The 23,032-nt window shown below is 43.4% G+C and overlaps 2 protein-coding genes across 2 annotated transcripts; one reads left to right on the top strand and one right to left on the bottom strand.

The window, feature by feature from the left end:
- Positions 1–78: 78 nt before the first annotated feature.
- Positions 79–20,556, top strand: efhb (EF-hand domain family, member B; the record flags this gene model as incomplete). Its single annotated transcript, XM_079343995.1, has 15 exons — positions 79–84; positions 363–455; positions 687–746; positions 1,193–1,336; positions 1,571–1,748; positions 1,880–1,969; positions 2,098–2,227; positions 2,313–2,393; positions 2,474–2,541; positions 2,632–2,786; positions 2,885–3,092; positions 3,564–3,791; positions 4,412–4,593; positions 4,704–4,799; positions 20,236–20,556. 15 exons carry the CDS (start codon positions 79–81, stop codon positions 20,539–20,541), a joined length of 2,025 nt encoding a protein of 674 aa, XP_079200121.1. The 3' UTR covers positions 20,542–20,556.
- Positions 6,361–12,595, bottom strand: LOC306824181 (m-AAA protease-interacting protein 1, mitochondrial). The gene is made up of 5 exons (XM_079344210.1): positions 12,080–12,595; positions 11,488–11,559; positions 10,487–10,613; positions 9,870–10,014; positions 6,361–6,681 (listed from the first exon to the last, which is right to left on the bottom strand). Exons 1-5 carry the CDS (start codon positions 12,464–12,466, stop codon positions 6,597–6,599), a joined length of 816 nt encoding a protein of 271 aa, XP_079200336.1. The 5' UTR covers positions 12,467–12,595; the 3' UTR covers positions 6,361–6,596.
- Positions 20,557–23,032: the final 2,476 nt, after the last annotated feature.

The raw sequence follows: 23,032 nt of genomic DNA, 5'->3' as shown, positions 1-23,032 counted from the left end.
TATTTAAATACAACAATATAACATATAGACTGTAAAAATATTTTATAAATATTAAAATAAAACATTACCCATTGAAGAATGAATGTAAACAATACATATCTTCTATAAAACTCATGTCTGAGAAAGGTGACTTGCTGATTTTACAGTGCCATACTTGAGAAGAAAGAAGAGATTCACTGTGACATATTTGCGTGGAAAAAATAAATAAAAATAAAACACAGTCCGACCAGTTCTTTATTGTTTATTTCTGCAAAGAACTTATAATTTTAGTCACACATATAGAAAATATCCCATACATATCAGCTTGCAAAATATTGACACGCAAACATTTTAAAATAGCTTTAACCGCATTTTGAATTGAGCTGACGGATGTTGCTAGGCAACCAAACCCCAAACAGGTGCCCCAGTTTGGGACAGAGAGCGAGCAGGACAGCGGATTTAAAAGTTTCTCACAGGTACGAAAGACGGCTATTTAAAGCAGGAGACGACGACTTAATCTTACCTTAGTTGCTTTTCCTTGTGGATTTACGATGAATATGACAGAAAAAAATACTTGTTACCAACGGAAAAATACTACTGCGGTTATCAGTCCAATCAAACCGCCGGTAAGTTTAACTCTGAGTTAACTAGCTTAGCTTATATACTGTACTACACACATGATATCTCATTATTTCTTTTCACACCAGGCTGGGAAACTAAAACCTTTAGAAGACAGTGCCAAAGTCTGCTTACAAGAAATTTCGAGGGTAAGACCATTTTATCGAGATTTTTGGATGTGTCTTTAGCTGTTTAATTCATACTATTAGTGGTGGACAAAGTACTCAACATAGTACTCCTCCAAACTGGCAGCTGGTTTGAATTCTTTAGCTCCTTTCCTGCATGTTGTTGCCCGCTCTCTTTCTCCACAATGTCTGATTTTTGCCTTCTTCTATTTCTTTAATGAAGGCATAAAAAGCCCCCAAACAAATACAAGTATTAAGGTACCCCAAAACATGAATAGTTAAGGGTGTACAGATAGTAAAGTCATGTCCCTAATAGCTGTCCACCACTGCCTTCTATTCATACATTATTAATTTATTATTAGTTTTTAAGCACAGCTGGAGGGAAGGTCATCATGTGCAGCAGCAGACGGCTTTAAAAGTTGAAGTGTGTGTTTATTCTCAATGATTTATCAACATGTTTTACTTTCCAGCCCCCTACTCCACCGGTGGTAAGCAAATTTCGAAACAGCAACCAACCAAAGCCAGGAGCTATCCGAGTGCACCAAGGGAAGGCAAATGATGCAGATGTTGCGAGCAGCCTTGTCCACGGTATCAGCACCAAATCTTCCCACAGTGTGAGTACCGCATGAATGGTACGCTCCCCGTCTTTGGGTAAAAGAGGCGTAAAGGAAGTTATTAAGACCACACATATGGTGGGTTACAGATCAATGACTAACTTTTCTGTTTGGTGATGACATTTTGGCACTCTCAGAACCTTTGTCTCTGCTCACCTGAAGGATGAATTATTGCCTGTGGGTATTTAAAGTTGATCTCCTGTATTATGTATTATTTCTGCGTTCCCTTCACAGGCTGGAAGCTTGATTAATCCTCCCCCAAAGACCTTGTTCCAGCAGAAATTACAAGAGCTCACTGAGAAAGGTTACACCTCGAATAAAAGAGCACCATTGGGGAAGTCAGGCGTTTCTCATGATGGACTTCCGAGCTGGCACAACAACGAAACTACATTTGGTGTGAAAATGTTAAAAGGTACATTTTGTGTCGGGACTGACACAATTAAAGTTTAAAAAAAGATAATGGACCCAAGTTTGGTGAATATGAACATAAAGTATTAATCAAAGCAGAATAAGTACTCTTTGTAATCTAGCCTTTTCGTCCAGGGCCAGATGTGCGTGACATTATTTACCATTCAAAAACCACGGAGGAGGTGGAGAAGAACGCTCAGGCGGGACACAACGCCTATTTTGTCGGTAGGAAAATCAGATCATTTTATAATGCACGCTGCACTTCCTGTAACTACCATCTGCCTTTTGGGGTTTTTCTTTGGTCATTATGAATCTGCTGCTCACTCCCATCACAATCAAATGATCATGTTCAGGTGAGAGGATTGACAGGAACTACGACTGGAGTCGCGACAGCAAAGACAGACGGTTCGGCATCCTCACGCCTCATTTCAGCGACGGAAGGGAAGCTTGTAAAGCTCTCCGTTGGTTGGGGGAGTCCCAGAAGTACGTTCTTTGTTTTTAATCTCCACAACACGATGTAGTCATTCATTGAATATCGCACTTTAAAAAAACATTTATTTCTGTACAGGTTTCCCAATCCCAACACTGTTTGGATGAGATCTGGAAACAAGGAGAAGATGATGGCAGAACTTGGTTTAACAAACAAAATGTGAGCATGTGTCACACTTCTTTGACCCCTGATAGAATCGAATAGCTTCAGTTTAACTTCATTTATTATTTTGTTTTCAGGGTACCAAAGAGCTTGAGTGCACCGCCAGATCATCGCCATGGAAACCTAATACCAGTGGATGGAATAGGTTGATGAGAATTGTGTCGTGTGCTCAAAAACAGAAAAGGTAAAGAAAGTTTGTTCTGAAAACAACATTTTGCGTGTTTTTTCTTCAAAGGAGTCGGAGAGTTGATCCACTCCGCGGAGCCCGGTCAGTACACGAGGGGCCGAGATCGACAGCGCAGTTTGGTCCACACTGTGCAAAACCACCTCAAGACGGTTAACTTCCAGAACTTCCGCTTCCTGCTGGAGGCGTTTCGTTTTTATGACAAGGTAGGGCTGGAGGATTATCTTCTCTCTATATATCAGAAAAAGCACCTTGGTGTTAAAACAAACATTTTCTTTGGTCTGTCTTCATGCTAAACCAATAGAAGGGCAAAGGGTTGATTGACAAAGAGGACCTGCAGGCAGTGTGCAGTCACTTCCAGTTGGATGTGAGTGAGCCGGTTCTCGATGACCTGATGGACTACTGCGACCTCGACGGAGACGGACAAATGAACTTCCTGGAGTTTGCAAATTTCCTCAACTGGAAGGACACGATGCCAATCAAAAGTCGTGAACAACTTGATAAGACACGTGGTCAGTGAACGCTGTACAGTGAATCCCTTTATTTACTCAGCTTCCTGGTAACCCTCAAGAGTAGAGGTGGGAATCCCAGGGTCACCCACATTCACATTTGTTATGACACTTGGCTTATGATAATAATTATACTGGGATCTTTGGATAACTGTGACTGTATGTTGCTTTTTATTGCACTTAATCTTGATACTTCTTTTCCTTCTTCCTCTTCTAACCTGCTGGCTTCTTCTTCTTCTTCTTTGGCCAATGAACTTTTGTTTACACTACCGTAAGTGCCAAGGTGAAGAATCACATAATGCAAGAGTAATCAGTTCACATTAAAATATTAATAGGACAACATCACTAACATTCGGCTTGGGCATGAAGTTTTCATGTCACGACAGCTCAAGAGAATCAGTAAAGATTTCAAATAGTTGTAGGTGGATGAATTGTCTGAATGTCTTTTTATATTTTCCTTTTTTTCACCTGCAGAGCGTCAGAGCCGTTTGGAACCAGCCAACATAGAGGGGATGACTTCATCAGAATCAGCACAGCCTCTGTCCTCTGAGGTCTTGGTTAAGCCCGAGGACCTGGAGACTGTCGAGACAGGAACTTCACCGAAAACCCTCAAGACTCTGAGGCGACCCAGGGCAGTCACAGACAACTTCATGACGTCCTCGTCCCTCATCGGGGCTTCCAGTGATCGTTGTGTTGAATCAAGTGAGTCAGAGATGCGTGGCCATTAGCAGGTTGTACACAGCAGATACTCATACAGATTAGTATACCCTCCTGCATGTTTGTGTTGTAGAAAAAAAAAACCTCTCAAATGATTTTAAGTTTCTTCTGAAATGTAAAAGACATTATCCGTGGGTGACGAGCACACAGAATATCGCTGTCACTGTTGGTATACAGCAGGATAAAAGAGCTTCATGAAGCCAATAAGTTAAAGTGTATATTCTGCCCTGCTCAGTGTTTCAAACTCAGGGTCCCAGGACTCACAATTTGATGTCAAAATGGAAATTGCCTTTTTTTTTTCTCCCTTTGTATCAATGCTATGTGTAAATGTAGTGATCAGGGAAGAGAAGAGAACATTTCTGGTGAATAGGAAAGACTGAAACAAAAAGTGCACAGGTCACCAACCCCAGAAGTTGTACTGGAAGGAAAAATTGTGGATTGTGTCAGGGTTAAAAAATGTGGCCGTTTTCATTCACACACAGTTTTTACACACTGTAAATGAGGAGTTTAGGAGTTTTGTGCATGTGTGAAAACAGCCTCGGTTAAATAAACCAAAACAAACTTACATTTCTTCCTTCCTCATCACATGGTCTGTCTTTACAAAGGCAGCCGCACCTGTGGGCTCCCGTCCGTGCGCTCTGACCTTCCTGCTCCTCGCATCAGGAGAGTTAGTGATACGGCCAGCTACACTGACAAACCCACCGCCAGCGATCTCATTAAACCATCAGTTCATGCCCGTCAGGGAGTTTATGAGGAACACCTCCTCTGTCCTCGCACGAAAACAGAGGTACGTGCTAGTGAGGGATGAGCTGCAGAGTTTACCTGAACGCCAGAGTGAGACTCACTCTGAGTAACATCTGTTTTATTGAAATCATTAAAGGATTCTCATCTTCACAGATCGCAGAGATTTTCAAGAACGTGGCCGTGACTTTGTCTGAGGAGGCGTTTGAAGAGGCCTGGAAGCTGGCGTCCATGAAGCATCCTGCAGGGGAGGTTTGTGTCGAGGAGTTCCATAAAGTACTCAAAGAAATAAAAGCGATGTAATGCTGAGGCTGTGACCAGCGGCGTTTCCTCAACACAGTCAATATTTCAGTCCAAACAATATTCACTTCGTCCAAACAAAAAAAATACAACAAAAAAAAGCTCCACAATATGTCATGAAAAAAAAAAAAAGAAGTATGGGATCCTGCTGGTATTACATTAACGACCATGTTCCCCAGTTATGTAAGAGTGAACATGTATCTAGTACGATGTAATCATGTAAAATCTGTCTCTCTGCACCACAATCCCAGCAAAGACTGGTAAAGCTCATTTCTCCGTCTACAGCTCAACTTTTCTTTTTTTGTGTGACACTGATTTATTTGAAACGCACAGTACGGTGACTTGACCCTTTAATTTCACACACTTACCGAATCGTGACTCAATCTGCTGAATCAAAACAAACACAATGAATCAACATTTAAACTTCAACAGATATGAATCCATTTCTTCAGTCTTTCATTTTATGAGCTCATCAGTTTTGTCAACATGTCTAACACTGACTCTCTGAATGCTGATAAAACGCACAAATACAAAGAGAGAATTTGTTCCGTCAGAGTATTTGACCTTCAAGCACGTTTATCGTGTTCTGTTAAATCGAGCACGAGTCTCAGAGCTCACAGACGCACGCTGTCAGAGCGGCAGGAGGAATTGTTTGCATCGACCTCGCTAACAGGATTAATGGAACAGGTTGGCACTCGGCGTCGAATCATCCACACGTCGGAAAATCGTAAATAAAAATTCATTAGCTTTTTTATTTTCACATTTAACACTTTTTTTCTTCTTCTTGTTTTCATTAAACCTAATGATCGTCAAGCGCGTTAAATGAATGCGCTCCCATCATACCCATGTGCATATCGACATGTGCTAAGCTAACCACACTCATTTAATCTCATTATGACTCAGTATGACGCTCCGCTGGAACCAAAATGAACAAATAGAAAAAACCCACTCAAACTTCCACAGAGCGAATCATCAAAATGCAGCAAAAATAAGGATAATCCTTATTAATCATCATGCATGAATAAGGAACCACTAATGAGCGAATCCTGTTTGTCAGATATTCATATTAATATTTCTAACAGAACAGGCTGATGCACAGACGTCTGCCGTGACGTGATGTTTTTGACAAACTACGAGGGTATTACTGTGATGAGATTTTTCATTCTTGTTTCAGCAAAGCAATTCAATCTATATCTTTTAATGTGATCTCTTGTCAAGCTGTGAAGCACCGACACACCCGGGATTCTGTTTCCTGTTATTGTCAGAAGTTTTTTTTTTTTTTTTTCCTGGAACAAACTTCATAGAGTTGAGTTTAGTTGTTGACTTCTGAGCTCAACTCTATGAAGCTCGCTCTCTGGACTGTGTGTGTGCATGTCCTGGTCTTCTTTGTCCAGTGATTAGATATCTAATGTATGGATCTGCTTTATTTTCTCACAAATTCAACAGATACTTTCAAAAAGACAGTTTGTCGACTCCGGATTTATGTTCTACAGTTTATTTAAATACAATATCGCCATGGAAACCTAATACCGGGGTCATACAATAAATTAGCAGTGTTACTAAAATCCCTGGAGTGGGACTTTAAAGGCAGCTTCTGGTCTGAGGACGACGTTCAAGTAGGAATGAGAGTTCAATAAAGAAGTTCGGACATCTTCAGGTGTCTGCAGCGATCAGCGTCTTCGTCTGTGGTCCAGTTTCAGTAAAACACTTCTCCCATGTTCTGATGATGATGATGATGGTTCATATCAGTCACTCAGCCATTTTCCAGTGCCAGTGCCAAACAGTTGTGACCGTCCAGTCAGGAGAGGCTCCTCTCGTCAGCTCTCGGTGGAACCTGGAGGAGGAAGAGGCAGACATTTTTAAATGCCTCCAGTCGACAGTCCTTCAAGCTGAACAAATGTATCACAAAGAGTTCATAAAAAAACAATAAACATTCAACAAATCACAACTGTCACAGAAAAAACGTGAACAGGAAGTGACGTATAAATGTCGTGTCCTCGGCTCTTTTTAGTAAGGGAAATAGAGATAGGACTGATCAGATTCAATATCGTTATCAAAGTTATTTAATTGATTGGATATCGGACTGCGTTTCCATGACGACGTTAAGTTAAATTCTTACACTTCAGTTTAAAACATATAATTTGAAAATCTCTCAGCTGTTGCCGATTCCTGTTTGCATGTGAAGGCAGCACAATGCAATGAGCAGCCTAACACATAACAACAACAACAACATTATGAGTAATCATATAAAAATATCAGTACATATGTATCGAAAAAAGGGAATCAGTGCATCTCGAAAGTTTTTGCACATAAACTAATATTTCATAAATATATATATTTTTTTTTTATTCTTTTGCATTTCATGAAATGTGTTTGTAGTTTCTTTTGCGGTTGACCTTCAGGGCCACCGTACTCCAAACGGTTGTAAATCACGCAGCCTGCGTTTGTAACACACACTCATGTTATTGAACGTTTCAGAAAAGCATCCTGAATTACATTTCGTGGTTGAAGTGGACTCAAAGTCCAACACTCGGACTAAAGTTCTTCTGCGTTCTTCATCTTCACAACAACGAGATGAGGACTCTTTATCCTGTCAAACGATTTGCTAGCTGTGGGGGTAACGCTCAGAAGTTTAAATAGGCTTTTCTCCCAGGTGTTCTCAGACCAGAAACAATAGGAACAAGAATCTGGCTAACTAGATAACTGGGCTTAAACAGCCGCAGCATTCGGTCCTGCAGCCAACCAGATTACAGACTGAAACAGGAAAGAGGCTTTGAATGGGACGTGCACTGGAAGGGACATTATTCCTCCTGTCTGTGTGACCGCAGCAATTTCCCCCCCCGAACAGAGCAGGCTTCTCTTTGAAGAGCGAGTCAAAGGACTAATTCATATGTCGAAGAAGACTATCAATGCTGTCTTCATGTGGAGCTTGATGGCCGTGAAACGGGTGACCGTGGCGTTCTTTTTCCCTCACGACTTCATTTCGACTTGAAAGCAGCCGTCACAATGCTTGAAAGATATTTGGCATGATACCGAGGACGAAGGGTTCTACGTCTGACAGTCATGAAGAACAGAAAGACGCCGTGTTATGATGGCACTTTTGTTCCCACGTTTGCTTCATGTAAAGCAGTTTCATAAGTACCGGGAAATTCATTCATCCAGTTGGCAAAAAGGACGATTTAAAAAATAAATAAATACAAGGCAACAGCTTGTCTGATTGTTATAGTCAATGTACAAGATTTCAATATTTGGACATCTTTTGCCAAGTAGGAACTTAAGTCTCACACTATTCAGTTCCATGATTGTCCATTCGCCAACATTTTTACGAGTGCTGATTAAAGCTCCAGAGCAGAGACAGATGGGCGCTGGCCCCTGCGAGCAACAATTCGCTAAGTGTGAATGTTTAGAGATGCGATCTGAGAGTCGAGCGGAGGCACTGCAACACATAAGTATCTGGACCGGTGTGCAATCCTCCACCTGTACTCCAAAATGTGTTGGTAACTGCGATGGAAGCAGCCGGGACCTCTGAGCTGAAGACAGCCCGACGTTTTGAACAGCACTCAGAGTACATCCTGGTCTTTTCTCCGTCTTCCTCGGCACTACATGCACGTCTTGGACAGACTTGTTTAGGATTACTCAGAGTGCAGTATCTTGTAATGTTTGTTAAGAGAAGAGACCCCGTGATAAGACGGTGACACATCCTGTGACCGGTTCTAGAATATTCTCACTTTATGCTTTTAAGCCTTTTGTTGTTGGTGGATGAACGTTTTTATCTCTTTATCAAGTTTAAATGTTTTTTCTGCTTTGACATGAATCTCCTGTTACAGATGAAAAATGAACATGTAGAATATGTACACAGGACCGTCTGAAATGTTCTCGTTTCCATTCGTAGTCCGAGCTGACCAATAAGACATCAGCAACGTTCTCCACATCCCAGCGCTGATCGAACAATGATTTATTGACCTCTCTGAACAGACGTCTGGATAAAAGGGCAGCTGACAATGTGAGCCACAGCACCGCTCCAAGATGCTGCGTCATGACAGCCAATCAGCATTTAGATTTCCCTACTACCTGAAATGCATCAGAAATAACTGATCTGACCTACGTTCAACAAAACACTTAAAAAGTTGTTTTTCTCCTCTTGAGGACAGAGCTGACAAATCTGCATCATGATGTCCTCATGTTAGCTAACTTAGTTCCCCCGTTCATTCATGAAAAGTCGACTCACGCCGCTGAAGCTAGCGTGCATCTTGAACTGAACTGAGCCGCTTGGAAGAGGAAGTCTTGCCTGGAAGCCGTTCAACGCTAACCGCTGCTATCGACGGAATTACGACAAAAACCTCCGTTAGCCGAGGCGTACACGGTCCGTCAGAGAGAGGACGAAGGGTTCGGAGAAGAGGAGTTAATCCCACATCATCACCGTTGGTTGAATTGTTCATATGACCTTTGGAGGAGTGTTGGCTCAGGATGTCTCACTTTAAACGGCATGAGTGGAATAAATGTCACCTTCCCCATTCTGCAAAATCAGACATTAAATATTAGCTGTAATCTGTAATCAACCCACAGAGGACACTTGGGAATATTCTCCAACATGATCCTTCCCACACACACACACACACACACACACACGCACACAGATATATATTATATATTGGAATAACATTTAAATCACCACCGTCAGCTGTGGCTCCGTTTCCTGCCAAACAAAAACAGAGGAGCCATATGCTGGGAAGCCAGCAGGTAACTGAGCTTTTGCCAACATATAATCATCTCTGTGAGTAAATATTTGTACCTTTTTGATTGTGATTCAGCCCGCTCTATAAGGGGAGAGAAACCGGAGATTTTGGCACAGAACAGCTGAGCAAATGAATGATCAGAAAGAAGCTATAGGAAAAGAAAGACGAGGCCTGAGAACACATTTGAATATGCAAAATGGGAGCGAGGGCAGATTTGATTGTAATCCATACTTTAGGGATGCGCGGCGTGATTGCAGTGCGTGCAGATGCTGAGGCGAGTGCTTACTCATAGACTGCCGTGGTGATTTTCTTCTGCGAGCTGCCGTCCTCACTCTGGGCCACTCTGAAGATCTTCGTCCCCTCGGGGTCTTCAGGACCTTCGTGTGTGGACAGAAACCAGAACCTCATGGTGACGTGGCAGAACTTTCTACCTGCAGGATGAAGACAGAGAACACAGAGCATCCACATCAAGTGTCAGAGCTTTTAAATGTCCCTGCACTACTTGAAGTAGCGTCCCCTCCTTCAGCAAGCACATGAGCCTTATTACTGCGGGAGTACGGACACACCTAAGAGAAGGTGTTCACACATGTCAGGACAGCACGCTCCGGAAAGTTCCTGGCTGGTTGATTCACACTTGGCTTTTTTGCAGCTTGAAGTTTTCCCCATCTGACGGGAGGGGGCGGAGTCTCAGGACATCCCTGCTCTAAAATTGAGGAGTAAACTCTGACTTTTACAGAGAGAGAGCATGAACAGCTTTTGACTGGTTGCACAGTCCAACACGGCTGCAGAGCGGTTCAACCCGTCGACCCTGAAGGAACGCTTCCTGTCGCTCACGTCTTTACACTCGTTCTGTATTTTCAGTGAGTAGATGTGACACGGTCAGAGCCGCGGAGTGAAACTCACCGTTACTATCGAAGGTGACGGACACGTCCTCCGGCAGCACGAACACGATGTCTTCCATTGCGATGGCGAGCTGCTGCCTCTTAGCGTCTGTGAGAGAAGTGCACTTCTTCTCCACGTACTCGACCATCTGAAAGGAGAAAAAGATATTTACAGTGTTACAGCACAAGAAGAATGAACAAGAATGTTCCCCATGAATGAATCACTTTTGGTCTTCAGACCTTTGTGTTGACTGAAAAGCGCCTGATGAATCAACATGTTAAGCTTTTCATGCAGCGGCTGATGAATGATATTAAAGTATTAACTCTAAATCATCAGTCACATCCAAAGTTTGTGCGAGCAGGAGAGAGAGCAGCGGTGATCCGTTCAAAGGTCAGGAAGGGGTCAAATACTGACGTTTCTCAAGTCCTTTTTTGTGTCTCATAAAGATGTAAAAGTTCAGCCTCGATTACACGGTACGATCGACGATGACGCACGACCAAAGCTCACCGTGGATGTGCCAACCCGACTGTCAGGAGGACGAGCTGAGAGCTCACACTGTAACCAGAGCGAGGTTAATGTGCACGGCTCACACACACACAGCTGTTGAATCAGGACAAACGCTCCCCGTCAGCTGGAGGTCTGCAGATAATTCCTCCCACGTTTCTTTCATGACAGGAAGCGGCAGACAGATCCAAATCATCCAGCAGCTGATCGGGCCGAGAGCATCAGACGTGCATGAGTCCCGACGTGTGAGCAGGCTGAATTTTGGTCTGATTTCAACGTTTTGTTGAGTCTAAATCGGGCTGTGTGTTGATGTCTCTTACAAACAGAGCTAAGGAGTTTACACACTTTAACAAGAGTTCAATTTAACGCGACTAAAAGCTCGTATAAGTGTTTGATTTGTTTTCTAGAGCTGCATCAAAGTTGGAAATTCTGGCTTTTATGAAGTGCCTATGAAGTTCCCTGTGTGTGTGTGTGTGTGTGTGTGTGTGTGTGTGTGTGTGTGTGTGTGTGTCATTGACCTCTTTGGATACGATCCCCACCAGCCTGTGGTAGCTGCCAGCAGACATCATGTTGGAGACATGGACCAAAGCCTGGAGAGGAACAAACAGGAGATCATGTTAGTCCTCTTTGTGGATGCATGTTGTCAAACAGACGTGTGTTTGAGCACGTGAAGGCAGCATTAAACCCTTCAACATTATCTGTCACCGCCAGCTCGAGGTGAGAGCGTCCAAACAATCAAACTTTTTTTTTTGTTTTTTACCAGAAGATGGAGTCTGAATTTGAAAACGTAAAATGCTGGTGGAGATGAGCTGAGAACAGAACTTTACTTTGGATTAGTTCAACAGAATGACTTTAAATTCTGTAGCCTGGTAGATTCTGTTAGATCTCAACTTTGAGGGATTTTCATCCTTTCATCAGATTTAGTAAAAAAGAAAGAAAGTGCACATCTTGTAATTTTTAATCTGTCCTTCAGCTTGTGATCTCTGTGATTGTCTTCGGGACGTGAGACAGATACTTCCAGCACTGTTCAGGAGACAGGAGGCTTTTTCAATCTGTTATGACACCTACATCTGCAGAAGTGGATTCAGTTGACACCTGCGCAGTGCTTACCTGCTTTACTCCTCTGTCAAACTCCTCCGAGCTGATGTCTAACTGAAAGTACAGGTCGATCAGATGAATGATGACTCTGCACCGGATCCATGTGATGGGGTCCGGGATGCCGACCACACCGATGGCGGGTTGTGTCCTCGGGGGTTCCTCGGCTCCAGGCTGAGAGCTGAACAGTCTGTGTCTCTGACCGGCGAACACGACCCTCTTCCGGCCCAGAGCTGCTCCGCTCTTACACGTTAAAGGACGCGCACACCCCCCCGTCCGCTTTCGGTTCATGGCCGGCTGCAGGCTGCAGATCGGGCCCGTCTTCAAGGCGTTCAATCCGGCTGAGCACGCCGCGAGGCCGCCGAGCTCCCGGCATGCAGCGAGGCAGGTGATCCGCTGCATCGGAGCGGACCGGGGCTCAAACAGCCGCCGGTGTTAGAGGTCTTTGGTAACCTTACGAAACTCAGCCCATGCTGTACCCACAATCCTTCTCGCGCTCACAACGTAAACACACATGACTGCTGCGTTCAGGTACAGTAGGAAATGCAACACGGCATGACTTTTCTTCATTTGCATCAGTCTTCCACTTCTTTAAATGGAAATATATCTTTAGTCTGTTCTGCTGTTATTTTATAAACAGATTAGTATTCATGTTCTCTATAGATTTATTTAATATTCATTGCTTTGCTGCCATTTCTAATGAACAGCAGCTCCTCTTTAAAGAAGCTGTTCCAGTTATAATTGTAAACCTGACATTGAGTTAATATGAGATGGGTCAAAGTTCCAGTGTGGAGGTCATATGTTCTCATATATTTGGATATGCAGGTACGTAAGTAAAACTTGATTCATATAGCATTTTAAAAACCTCAGTTACAGAGTGCTTTACACATAGAAACAAACGTAATGCATAAATAAAATCACTGTGTCAAACATAATGATCGAGCAGCAGCATTTTGAACAAACTGTAAACAGTTAAGTGACGATTGACAGAGACGTGTATTGAGAGAATTACAATCATGTGACCTGGAGAGAATCATTGAGTTCAGTTTCAGATCTGAAGGGGAGAGTCGTTCCTTCACTCCACGATGTTAAAAAGGCTTGTTGGATTTGTTGTTCTGGATGTTATAGATTGTGATCTTATTTATTTTGCTTGCCGTTTGTTTAGTAAATTGAGTTTTGTGTTGTTTGGTACCACTGAGGGCCCCTGAGGTATTGTAGGTAAGAAGGCAGGTGGAGGATCAGCATGCTGGTTTTCTTTTTCTCTTCTCAAGATTCACAGATGCACCGTGTCCACATGGCGCATCAGTGGCCTCTTTTTTTATCTATTAAATAAGCTCATGAATCAATCTAAATACTATCAAACTGCCACTGCAGACAGTATTTGTACTGATCGGCTTGCGCTTTGTTTTAAAATAGAGAGTACCAGAAGTTCCAAGGGGCACTTGAAGGCAGCACAGTGGCTTCACTGACAGACTCCAGTAGAGGGCGCTAAATATCTATTTATGAGCCTGAGGAGTATGAGAAAACTACACAACTTTAAGTGAGTCTTTCCTCGCATGTAAGCCTGTTATTAGGACTAAATATATTCTACAAAGTTAAGAGTGTGTGCACGCGCGCACTCACGCGCCCAACACTTGTTCCTACGGGCCAGCGGTTTCCGCCCAGGCTTTGTTTTCTGCGCAGGTGCCCAAAATGATTGTTCGGAAATGCGAAATTTGATCAGCAGACCAAAACATCATTAAGTCCCCGCTGTTGTCGGTGATTACAGGTCAGCGCCGTTTCCCCGCCGCTCGAGGACGCTGCACACACCTGCGCGCGCGCCCCGCCCACCTGAAGTTCTCTCCCAACTAATTTTATTTATCAATAATTAGCAGCGCAGCACTTGGTTATTTGAAATTGCGCTCAGACACGGAAACCTTTCCGGGATGTATCATAGTAATTATGTGTGTCAGTTGAGAATGCTTTTTACATCTGCGAGTCGGATGGAGCAGAATATTAACGAGGCCACGCTGCATGCAGCTCATTTAATGTCTGAAGAATGTGCACATAAACACAGAAGCAAACAAGAGTCAGAGTCCAGGGCAACAGGAATCAAGACTGAACAAAGATAGAGGAATGACAGAATTTAGGAAGAAGGAAGCAGAGTAATAAGACGTCAAATAATTTAATTTAAACGGGTAAATAACCCTGCATGAATACACTTCATAATAAATATTAAATGATTAACAAACAATTCACAAACAAGTAGTTATGAGCAGAATAAAATGGGGTAAAAGTCTGTCAAATCAAATATTATAAGCCCACGATACAAACAGTCAGAAAATACAAATTTCCCTTCCTAAAAAAGAGAAATGAGCAAACATGAGAAAAACAATTCATTCATAGAGATGTTTTATCACACGTGCAGAAATGACTAACACCTAATATTTAAATCTTTTTATATATATATCCTCTAAATCTCTGTTACAGTCAAAAGAGTCTTGACCTTTTCTGACCTGAGAGCACAAAGGTCACATAGTTGTTGTTTTTTTTGTTTCTATTAATTTGGGCTTTTAAACAATACAGAGGGGAGTTCAAGTCTGTACATTTGATCAAATATTTTTACTGCATTCAGGTTAACATTCAAATTAAAATGAGATTAAGCCATGCTTTATTCAGAATTCCTTTAAATCGTTGTTGGAACATTTAAGGGAACAAATAAAAATGATTTATAATTAATAACTGGATTGAAAAATATCCAAAAAAATATGAAATAATTGAATATTAAAACACAGATTTTGAAGAGTGGCATAAAGGGGAAAATTGGGTACTCTGTGAGTGTGTGTGTGTGTGTGTGTGTGTGTGTGTGAGAGAGAGAGAACCGTCTGCGTCCTCCCTCTTTCCTCTGTCAGGCCACTAAAAGGCAGTGTTGTCCACAGCTCTCACGTTACCGCGTCCTCTGAAAGTGATGAAGACGTGGCGTTGAGCAAACCTGCAGAGAGGGTTCGAGGCAGGTTCACCTCTGCACTCGGATTTATCGATCATGATCAAACTTGTAGCACCAGAATGTCTCGAATGCTGGTTTCCTGCAGCATCACATTAGATGAAACTTTTCAGAGGGTAAAATGAATCACAAACAGTTTTCAGCTCTTTAACATTATTATTACATAAACCCTCCAGTTTAATAAAAAGTCCATAATAGTCGCCTTCTAATTTTAAGTGTTCAAAATCAAACTGAATAATATCCCATGATGCAAAGCTCTGAGATATTCCACCAGATGGATGTAAACGTCTTCGTGGCATGCCCACCTTATCGTTATTAAATCCATTGTGGGATTGTTTGACTGATCGCACGCCGAGTGTCCTCGTGCACGGGTTCACCAACGTCACCAAGCTAACGACCCCCGTGTAGCATCAACCTGTGGTGAGGACCTCCTGGAGCCCATTCTCCCAAATTCCTTTTAGGTTACGATATAATACCGCAAATGAAATGACCAGCTCTGAATATGTTTCCTTTTTTAGTTAACAATTAAAAAAAAATTCTTTTTTTTTTTAAACTCTGTCTCAGGAATCAGCAGTCATCCTCACAGTCCCATCTTTAGTTCCTCCCTGGTTCATTCAATAAGTCCTTTTTAGAGAGATTTCTTTAAATGGGGTAGGACAGCTGAAGAGAGACAGGACGTGTTGAGAGGAGAGAGGTCGGATTCGAACCGACAGCCGCTGCCAAGAGGACTGTAGCCTCGGTACATGGGGGGGTGGGCGACACAACCGCGAGTCTTTGTTGGGCGTCACTTTAAAAATGTTGAAAGACTGTTGGAGATCACGAAATGAAATGACTTGTGTTTGTAGAAGTTGATTTTTATTCCCCCCCCGCCCCAGGACCTCCTGGTGACCCCCCAGGGGATCAGGACCCCCGCTTTAAAAAAAACCTGTCCTTGTGGTAAGAGAAGACTGAAGAGTGTGTTTGTATAAGTGACGTGATTTTATGAAGGTTTCTCTGTTTGTTTGGTCACCTGTCTTTGTTAGGATCACACACATCAGCTGCTCCTCCTGGGCTCACATCCAGTCAAACACGCTGACACACAGGATAACACACACACACACACACACACACACACACACACACACACATTCATACATTTTCTCTGAATGACCTTTATGACCTCGTCTCTGACCGTCCTGATTGCAGACATGAATTACAAGAAAAGGGAAGCTCAATACATTTCACTCTTTGCTCATCTCAAGTACACGTCAGTGGATCACCGCAGGGGCCGAGCGGGCAAGGGTCCTGGGCCCAGCAAATACCCCAGACCCAACAAGTACCCCGGACCCCTAAGATTGATCATTATACAAACGTTTTTTTATGTAAAGGATTTTTGCTATTAAAATATTGGACTAACTATGTTTAGCTTTTTTTTTTTTTTTTTTGCTTTTCTTTGTTTTTTTGTAAATGGAAGGAACCGTTAATAAGACAGAGAGAGCTGCAACCAGCTAATGCTACAAGCTAACTGGAAATACAAACTATTTAATCTCTCCAAAAGGAAGGAAGGAAGGAAGAATAATTCATACAATAAGCAGGTTCCACATTTTGTTCTACATGTTAAGATTGTGAAAGGAGCAGTTAGTTAATGCTCCATCCTTTAGTTTAAGCAGGCAGACAAGCTGCTTGTTGTATTAGTAAAGATGAAATAACAATAATAGTAAGTTTCTGAGACGCGTGCGGACGGAGGGGAGCTGCCATGTGCTGTTGTGCAGCTCCGCTTGGTGAGTTAAATGTTTGCGATCTGTAGGTCGGGGTCTGAGTCAAGTTCATGTCCATGATAATCCGTCAAAACTAAACTGGTCACTACCATGAAAACACACACGTGTCACCTGCGTCATGTGGAGTCCTGAGTGAAACACACAAAACATGGCATCAGAGGGTCAGATCATCGCTCCTGATTCAAACTTCACAGCTTGTTTAAATGTCACAAAGTGACGCGAGCGCCGTCTCAAACCGGCACATTATATACTTTTTATGTTTTCATTAGCAGGTTTGTAAAACACCACGGTCCACTCTCCGCTGGAGGAAGGATGGCATGTTCAACCTGGGAAAATGTTGTTTTTGTAAATATGAATTTAATCTGGGCTACAGGTATTGGATTGTGTGTCTGCTGGCGGGGAGCCACACACAATAGCAGGCACAGGTGTTGACCAGAAAAAAAAAGAGAGAGAGAGAGAGAGAGAGGAAGTGCAGAAGTGATTTGAATTATTGTGGAATTCATTTGGCATCCCTGCAGCAGAGAGACAGAGGCAGCAAAGTTTTATGTAAAATTTGTGCATGAATATTTTCTAAAAAATTTCTATTTTTCTTTGTTCAAGTTTTTTTTTTGTTGTTTTCCGAGTTAAAGGATTTACCAACTCTCCATTTCAAATGGCAGAGCTCGTCGATGCCGAGTGAAGATATCTTTGACTTGAAGCGCAGCGTAATGAGAGAAATTAGCACAAATGCTCTTAGTAATAGTTCCTGATTTTTCACCCCCCCCCTCCTCCCTCAAATGATTTTTTTTCAACTTGTTTTTGTATCTGCGCATAAATTAAAAAATCTGCTTAAATTTATTATTCATCTGAGATGTGATTAATATGCAAAATTATGCAAATTAAGATGCAATTAGGCTCCAATTCTCTAGTGGAATTTTCCATTATAATTTAATACAAAGTAACAGAGTAATTGGTGTCACGTGTAATTACGGTTACTCAAGTGCACTTTCAGGCATGCAAATGATTCGCTATATGTTGGTTATCCTATGCAAATGCACCATGTGGTGTTTTAACAAGTTGAGGAAAACACAATGGGTGCGTGGTTCCCCAGTGGGGCTGGAACAAGGTGTGTGTGTGTGTGTGTGTGTGTGTGTTTAAATGAGAGGAGTTTGAAAACTTTCAGAGCTCACAGTATCACCAGTTAAGACTTCCTGTTACGACTTTGAATTTTTAATGACTCGAGACGAGACGCGGACTGTCATCAATCGCCAATCGATGAGTGGAAGAGAGGAAGCAGTGTTTGGACGCCACTCGGGACTCGTTTAAGCGGGTTTTTTTCATCCAACTTGACCCTGTTGCTTCCGTTGAGGAGAACACCTCCACCTTCAGCCTCCTCCTCCTCCTCCTCCTCCTGCAGGCGAGTCAGAGGAGCTTTTCATTACCACTGTTTCCCCCACTTTGATCAATGTCACTGCAAATGTCACAGGCAATCACAAAACATTACGCGCCGGGGACAATTACGCCGCAGCTCTGTGTGACAAACTTTGCAGTCGGCGTCCGCGCGGAGAGAAGAAAAGCGATTATGTAATTGATATCTATTTGGATAGAATGAAAGTCCTGTAAACGCTCGGAGGGAGAAAACGTCTCGCAGAGCAATTCCTTCTTGGGAGGCAAATTGATTTTAAATTGTTACATGGCTGGTTACATGTCCTGACATCTTGCTTTGCCTGCTCTCGCTCTCTCCGACACACACACTCGTGCAGACACACACACCCCTCTGCTATCTGTCTTGTTCATGATCAACGCTCTGAACAAAGACATCCTCCTGCCCTCCCCCCCTCCTCCTCCTCTCCTCACCCATCTTCTCTCTCTCTCTCTCTCTCTCTCTCTCTCTCTCCGCCTCCACTCTGTGTGCCTGCCTGCTCGCACAACTCTCTCAAAGAACATAATCCCTCAACAAAATGGAAACACAAAGGAAACTTGAGCTCAATCCTATAAACGCGCGGACACAGCAGACAATGCCTCCTCCCACCCGTTTCCCCCTATCCCCGTCCCCCTGCCTCCCCAACAGCCATAAATGCCCTGTGGCACAGATCAGGCTTTATCAAAACCTCCCTCCCTCCCTTCCTCCTCCTCCTCCTACATCCATCCATCCCTCACGATTAGTACCCCGCCGCCTCTTCCCCGCCCGTCCCGCTCCCAGCATCTTCCATACCTCCACACGGGCCGTCCTTCATCCTGCTGCAGGAGGCTAAAAAAGGCCTTTTGATGGTTTTTGGGCTTCAGCTCTTCCGCCGTCTTTGATTCCAGAGGCGTGTTTGAGCCGCTGCACCTGCCGCCGTCGACACAAGCGAGAGGTGACGCCCGGGCAGAAAAGTTCGACTGGAGCAGCCGTCAGTCTCCACGACCCTGTAATCTTAAAAAACAGCGCGGATGTCTTCATTTCCTGAGACGCTCATTTTCTCCTCGCTTGTTCCGTGGAGTTAAACGAATCATTGATGCGCGAGCGACTTGTCAGTCAAAGCGTCGTGCGAAACTACTTTACACCCTTTTCTTCACAAAATCTTTTCCTTTGATGAAGTTCTCGTGTTTTAAGGTGTCGCTTAGCGCGCACGCTAACCAACAAGTCTCTGTAATTAAAAGTGCATTGTTCACAACCACATGGACACGAGGACTTCAGTTGTTGCATCGACAATAATCCAGCTGAGAAATAAATGTACAATAAATACACTGTGCTGAGAGACAAAGATTCTGCTTTAGCTTTCACTGTTTTCTCTTTTGAAGATTTCGGACTTTCTGCACCGTGTTTCCCTTCATGCTTAACAAACCTACGAACTGACTGAGACTGAAAGCAAACCGTGCTCTCCGCCCGTCCTTCATCTCCTCCTGTAGATGATCGTGTTTCCTCTTCAGGTCACTTTTCAGGTCGCTGATTCTTCTAATGGGAGCGTCCCAGGATGACCTGACTCCTCGATGAGTCTTCACGTACCATTTCATGCATCTCCCCCCCGGGCGACCTGAGCTCTGTTGTCTCATTGGTTCCTGTGGATCGCTGCTGTGGACCCGCCCGACTCCAACTACGACTATTAAATAAAATCTGTTAGAAACATGAACGAGCTGCTCGATGGCGCACTTTATACCATGACTGCTCGAGTTGTCCTGTCAGCAGATGGCAGATTTCTCATCCTGGTCTTGGTCTTGACTCTGGTCTTGAGTCTCTCTTGGTCACATTGTGTAACACTTATCCTGCATGCTATTTTGATTTTTGTTGAAAATCGCATCAAAACAAACACTTTAATCATCAGACATCCCTGCACTGAACTCTACAGTCATCCCGAGCCCATCGGATGAAACACAGGAGAAATGTGAACATGTTGAAACTCGTGGTTTAGTAACGAGGTCAGTTTGAGTTTCCACGTCTGATGAAGTGTTTTGCTGTTTTTTTGTTTTAGAGCTCTTCCAGACCGGCGCCTGAACACGGGTTTTCTTCCCCTCTGAAAGCGACTCCTGCTCGGAGGCGCAGCACGCAGGGAGCCCCCTGGAGGTGGAAGCAGAGGTGGGTGAGCTTTGCTCTACTGTTAATCTTGTTCTCAGTGGGAGGAGGCGACTGTGTCGGGGAACTGTTTGGCATCAGCGCCGGGACTCTCTGCGACTGTGTGGTCTTCGGAGAACCACTCGCCGCCCCCGTGCTCTCCTCCAGTTCCCTCGCTCGGGAAGGTGAGGCAGTCTCCCTCCCTCCCACCAACAACGCTGATTAAATCAACCTTATGCAGGGCAAAGCGCGATAACAGATGCAAAGTAGGGCGCCTTCACTCGCTGTCACAGGAAGAGGAAGTGCCTCGGCGCACCTCCACCTGTGCCTGGCGCCTCGCTCGGTGCTGCGCCACTACAATCGCTGCACAGCTGGAGACGAGGCAGCGAGCGCGTTAGATCAGAGAGCAGCGGGGCTCACGTGTCGCGTTTCCTGCTACTGCGAACGTGTCGAGTGACCATCTGAGGCCTCGGAACAAAAGAGACAGAAGACGGCTCGTCTCTGCTTAACTGTAATTACTAACCGCTCTTTGAAATCCCTTCATGAACAAACTGAAAATGACATTCTGCTTTCTTTTTTTTTTTCCCTCTCTATACATTTAAATCTAAATCATCTCCTCAAAAAAAAAAAAAAAAGAACAATTCAAACACGCTGAATTTGTACATTTATTCATTTTTGATCAAGAAGAGAAAAAAAAAGAAAAGTCAGGCAACAACGTCTCTTCCATGTGGCTCAATAATTAACCCGAATCAATTTAGCAGCCAAAGTACTGCAAAGAAAAACAGGTTAAGTTTATTTTATATATTTCCTGTCGTCTTACATGCCAGTGAGCAAATCCCACAAACATCAGAGATCTGGATGGCGAGTCCTTCTCTATAAATTCTATAAATGTCTGGTCTCTTTTCATGGATTACTGTCATTTGCCATCCGCTATTGTGAGCGCCTGCCAGACCGGCTTGCCATTTCTGGGCCTGTGTTTCCAACCTTGATATATTTGCCAAATGAATATTTGAAGCTGTAATTAAATTTATCCCACCTCTACACCTTCTGTAAGACGGCCACCTTGCACATTTCTCACACGCCATATTTCAGCTATTTTTTGTGTGAAAAAAAAAAAAAAAACCCTGCACAGCTTGTTGCCATTTTTTTTTAATGAATTGGAATGAGGGTATTTTTAGCGGATAAATCTGATTTCAGGACATTCATAATGGCCCTGCTTACATATTCAGATGTAAATAGACGTCGTGTGGAAGAGGAAGAGCCTTCAGAGCTGTCACCGGCTTCTTAAACAAACTTCATAACATGTCTGTAAATACGATTAAAAAAAAAAAAAAAAAAAAAATTAGAGGGTGACATTAAAGCAGTATTTAGGGCATTAAACAGAAGAAGAAGGCAAAGCTCCACGTCTTAGAAACAGCGTTACTCATGAACATATTAACATGTCCACTGTGGAGACATTTCCATCACTCACACACACACACACACACACACACACACACACACACACACACAGTCCAATCTAAAAGGTGTATTTTTTGTGTAACAGAGGCTGCGAGGGCGCTTGAGACGACAGGAGAAGTAATCATTTATTAAAAAGACCAAACAAGAGGATGCTTATTGTTCGTCCTCAGACACGAGGCCTTGATGCATGCAGCAAACAAAACATGTGATTAATTCATGGCCTCACTCATTACTTCTTCTTGGCTGTTTTTGTTTTTTTTTCACCTCCGAAAAAAATAAAGAAAACAGATTCATGAACAATCACTTCTTTAAAAAAAAAAAAAAAAAACGATGTGAAAAGAAGGCGACACGACCGAGTGTAAAAAGTTGTGAGGCATTTGTGAAGTCACGAGCGACACGTGTCCGTGGCTAAATCACGACGTTCGGACGGACGTTTATCTCAGTCAGGAGTCTGGGCCGTCTTCTTTCTCTCCGTCGGATGATCTCACGACTGACCCGCCTCTCGCCCTCCGCCTGCCTCCGAATCCTCTTAGTTACACTTTAAAGGAGCCCACTCCTCATAATTAAAACCTCCAAGCCTCCCAATAATTACCACTGGTTCCCCCCCTGCACTTTGAATTGCACTTGTGGTGACATAATTCATTAGTGTTTGTCCAAAGAAATGATTCAGAGTCTTTAAAGTGCTCCTCCATGCAGAATAGCTATTAAAGCGGCCGTATGCACATATGCTCGGAGCGTTAAACGGTTTGTTGAAGTCAGCCGGGGTACACGCCATGATAAACATAAATTATGACTAATACACTGCACCAGTGGCTTTTTCGGAAATAAAAAATTACTGACACAGGGAAACCACTTTGGATTCTCCGGTGCGGCCCCCCCCCCCCCCCCCTCCTCGCCGCCTGCCCGCCCGCCCTCCTCCCTCATCAGTGTGTGCTGAAGCGAGGATGTAGGAAGCACAACACAAATGGCTCGGGCATCACCTTGAATATTCAGATGGGTAAGCTAATCGTTTCTGCCTGGATGGATCCACCATTGTGATTACCTGGCTTCTTTTGGCGTCTCCTCGGAGCCCTCCAAAGGCGACGCCGGGTGCATATTGTTTTTTCTTTTTTTTTTCTGTTGCTGCTATTAAAAAAAAAAGTTCCGAGCAAACAATGAGACCGTCGCTGAAGTTCACGCCGTACATCGACACCAAAACATGCCGCCTTCTCTTCTTTTACGTTTTTTTAAATTAAAAGCTGTGATTCGTTGCACAA

Source organism: Symphodus melops, assembly GCF_947650265.1.
Source record: "Symphodus melops genome assembly, chromosome: 5".
In the NCBI taxonomy this organism is placed as follows: Eukaryota; Metazoa; Chordata; class Actinopteri; order Labriformes; family Labridae; genus Symphodus; species Symphodus melops.
This window is presented reverse-complemented; position numbering and strand designations above follow the sequence as displayed.

Coding starts and splice junctions, on each gene's coding strand:
- LOC306824181 (XM_079344210.1), bottom strand. CDS start 12,466: ATGCAGCGGATCACCTGCCTCGCTGCATGCCGGGAGCTCGGCGGCCTC. Junction 11,560..12,079: donor TTGACAGAGGAGTAAAGCAG/GTAAGCACTGCG, acceptor GTTCCTCTCCAG/GCTTTGGTCCATGTCTCCAA. Junction 10,015..10,486: donor CGTCACCTTCGATAGTAACG/GTGAGTTTCACT, acceptor TTCATCCTGCAG/GTAGAAAGTTCTGCCACGTC.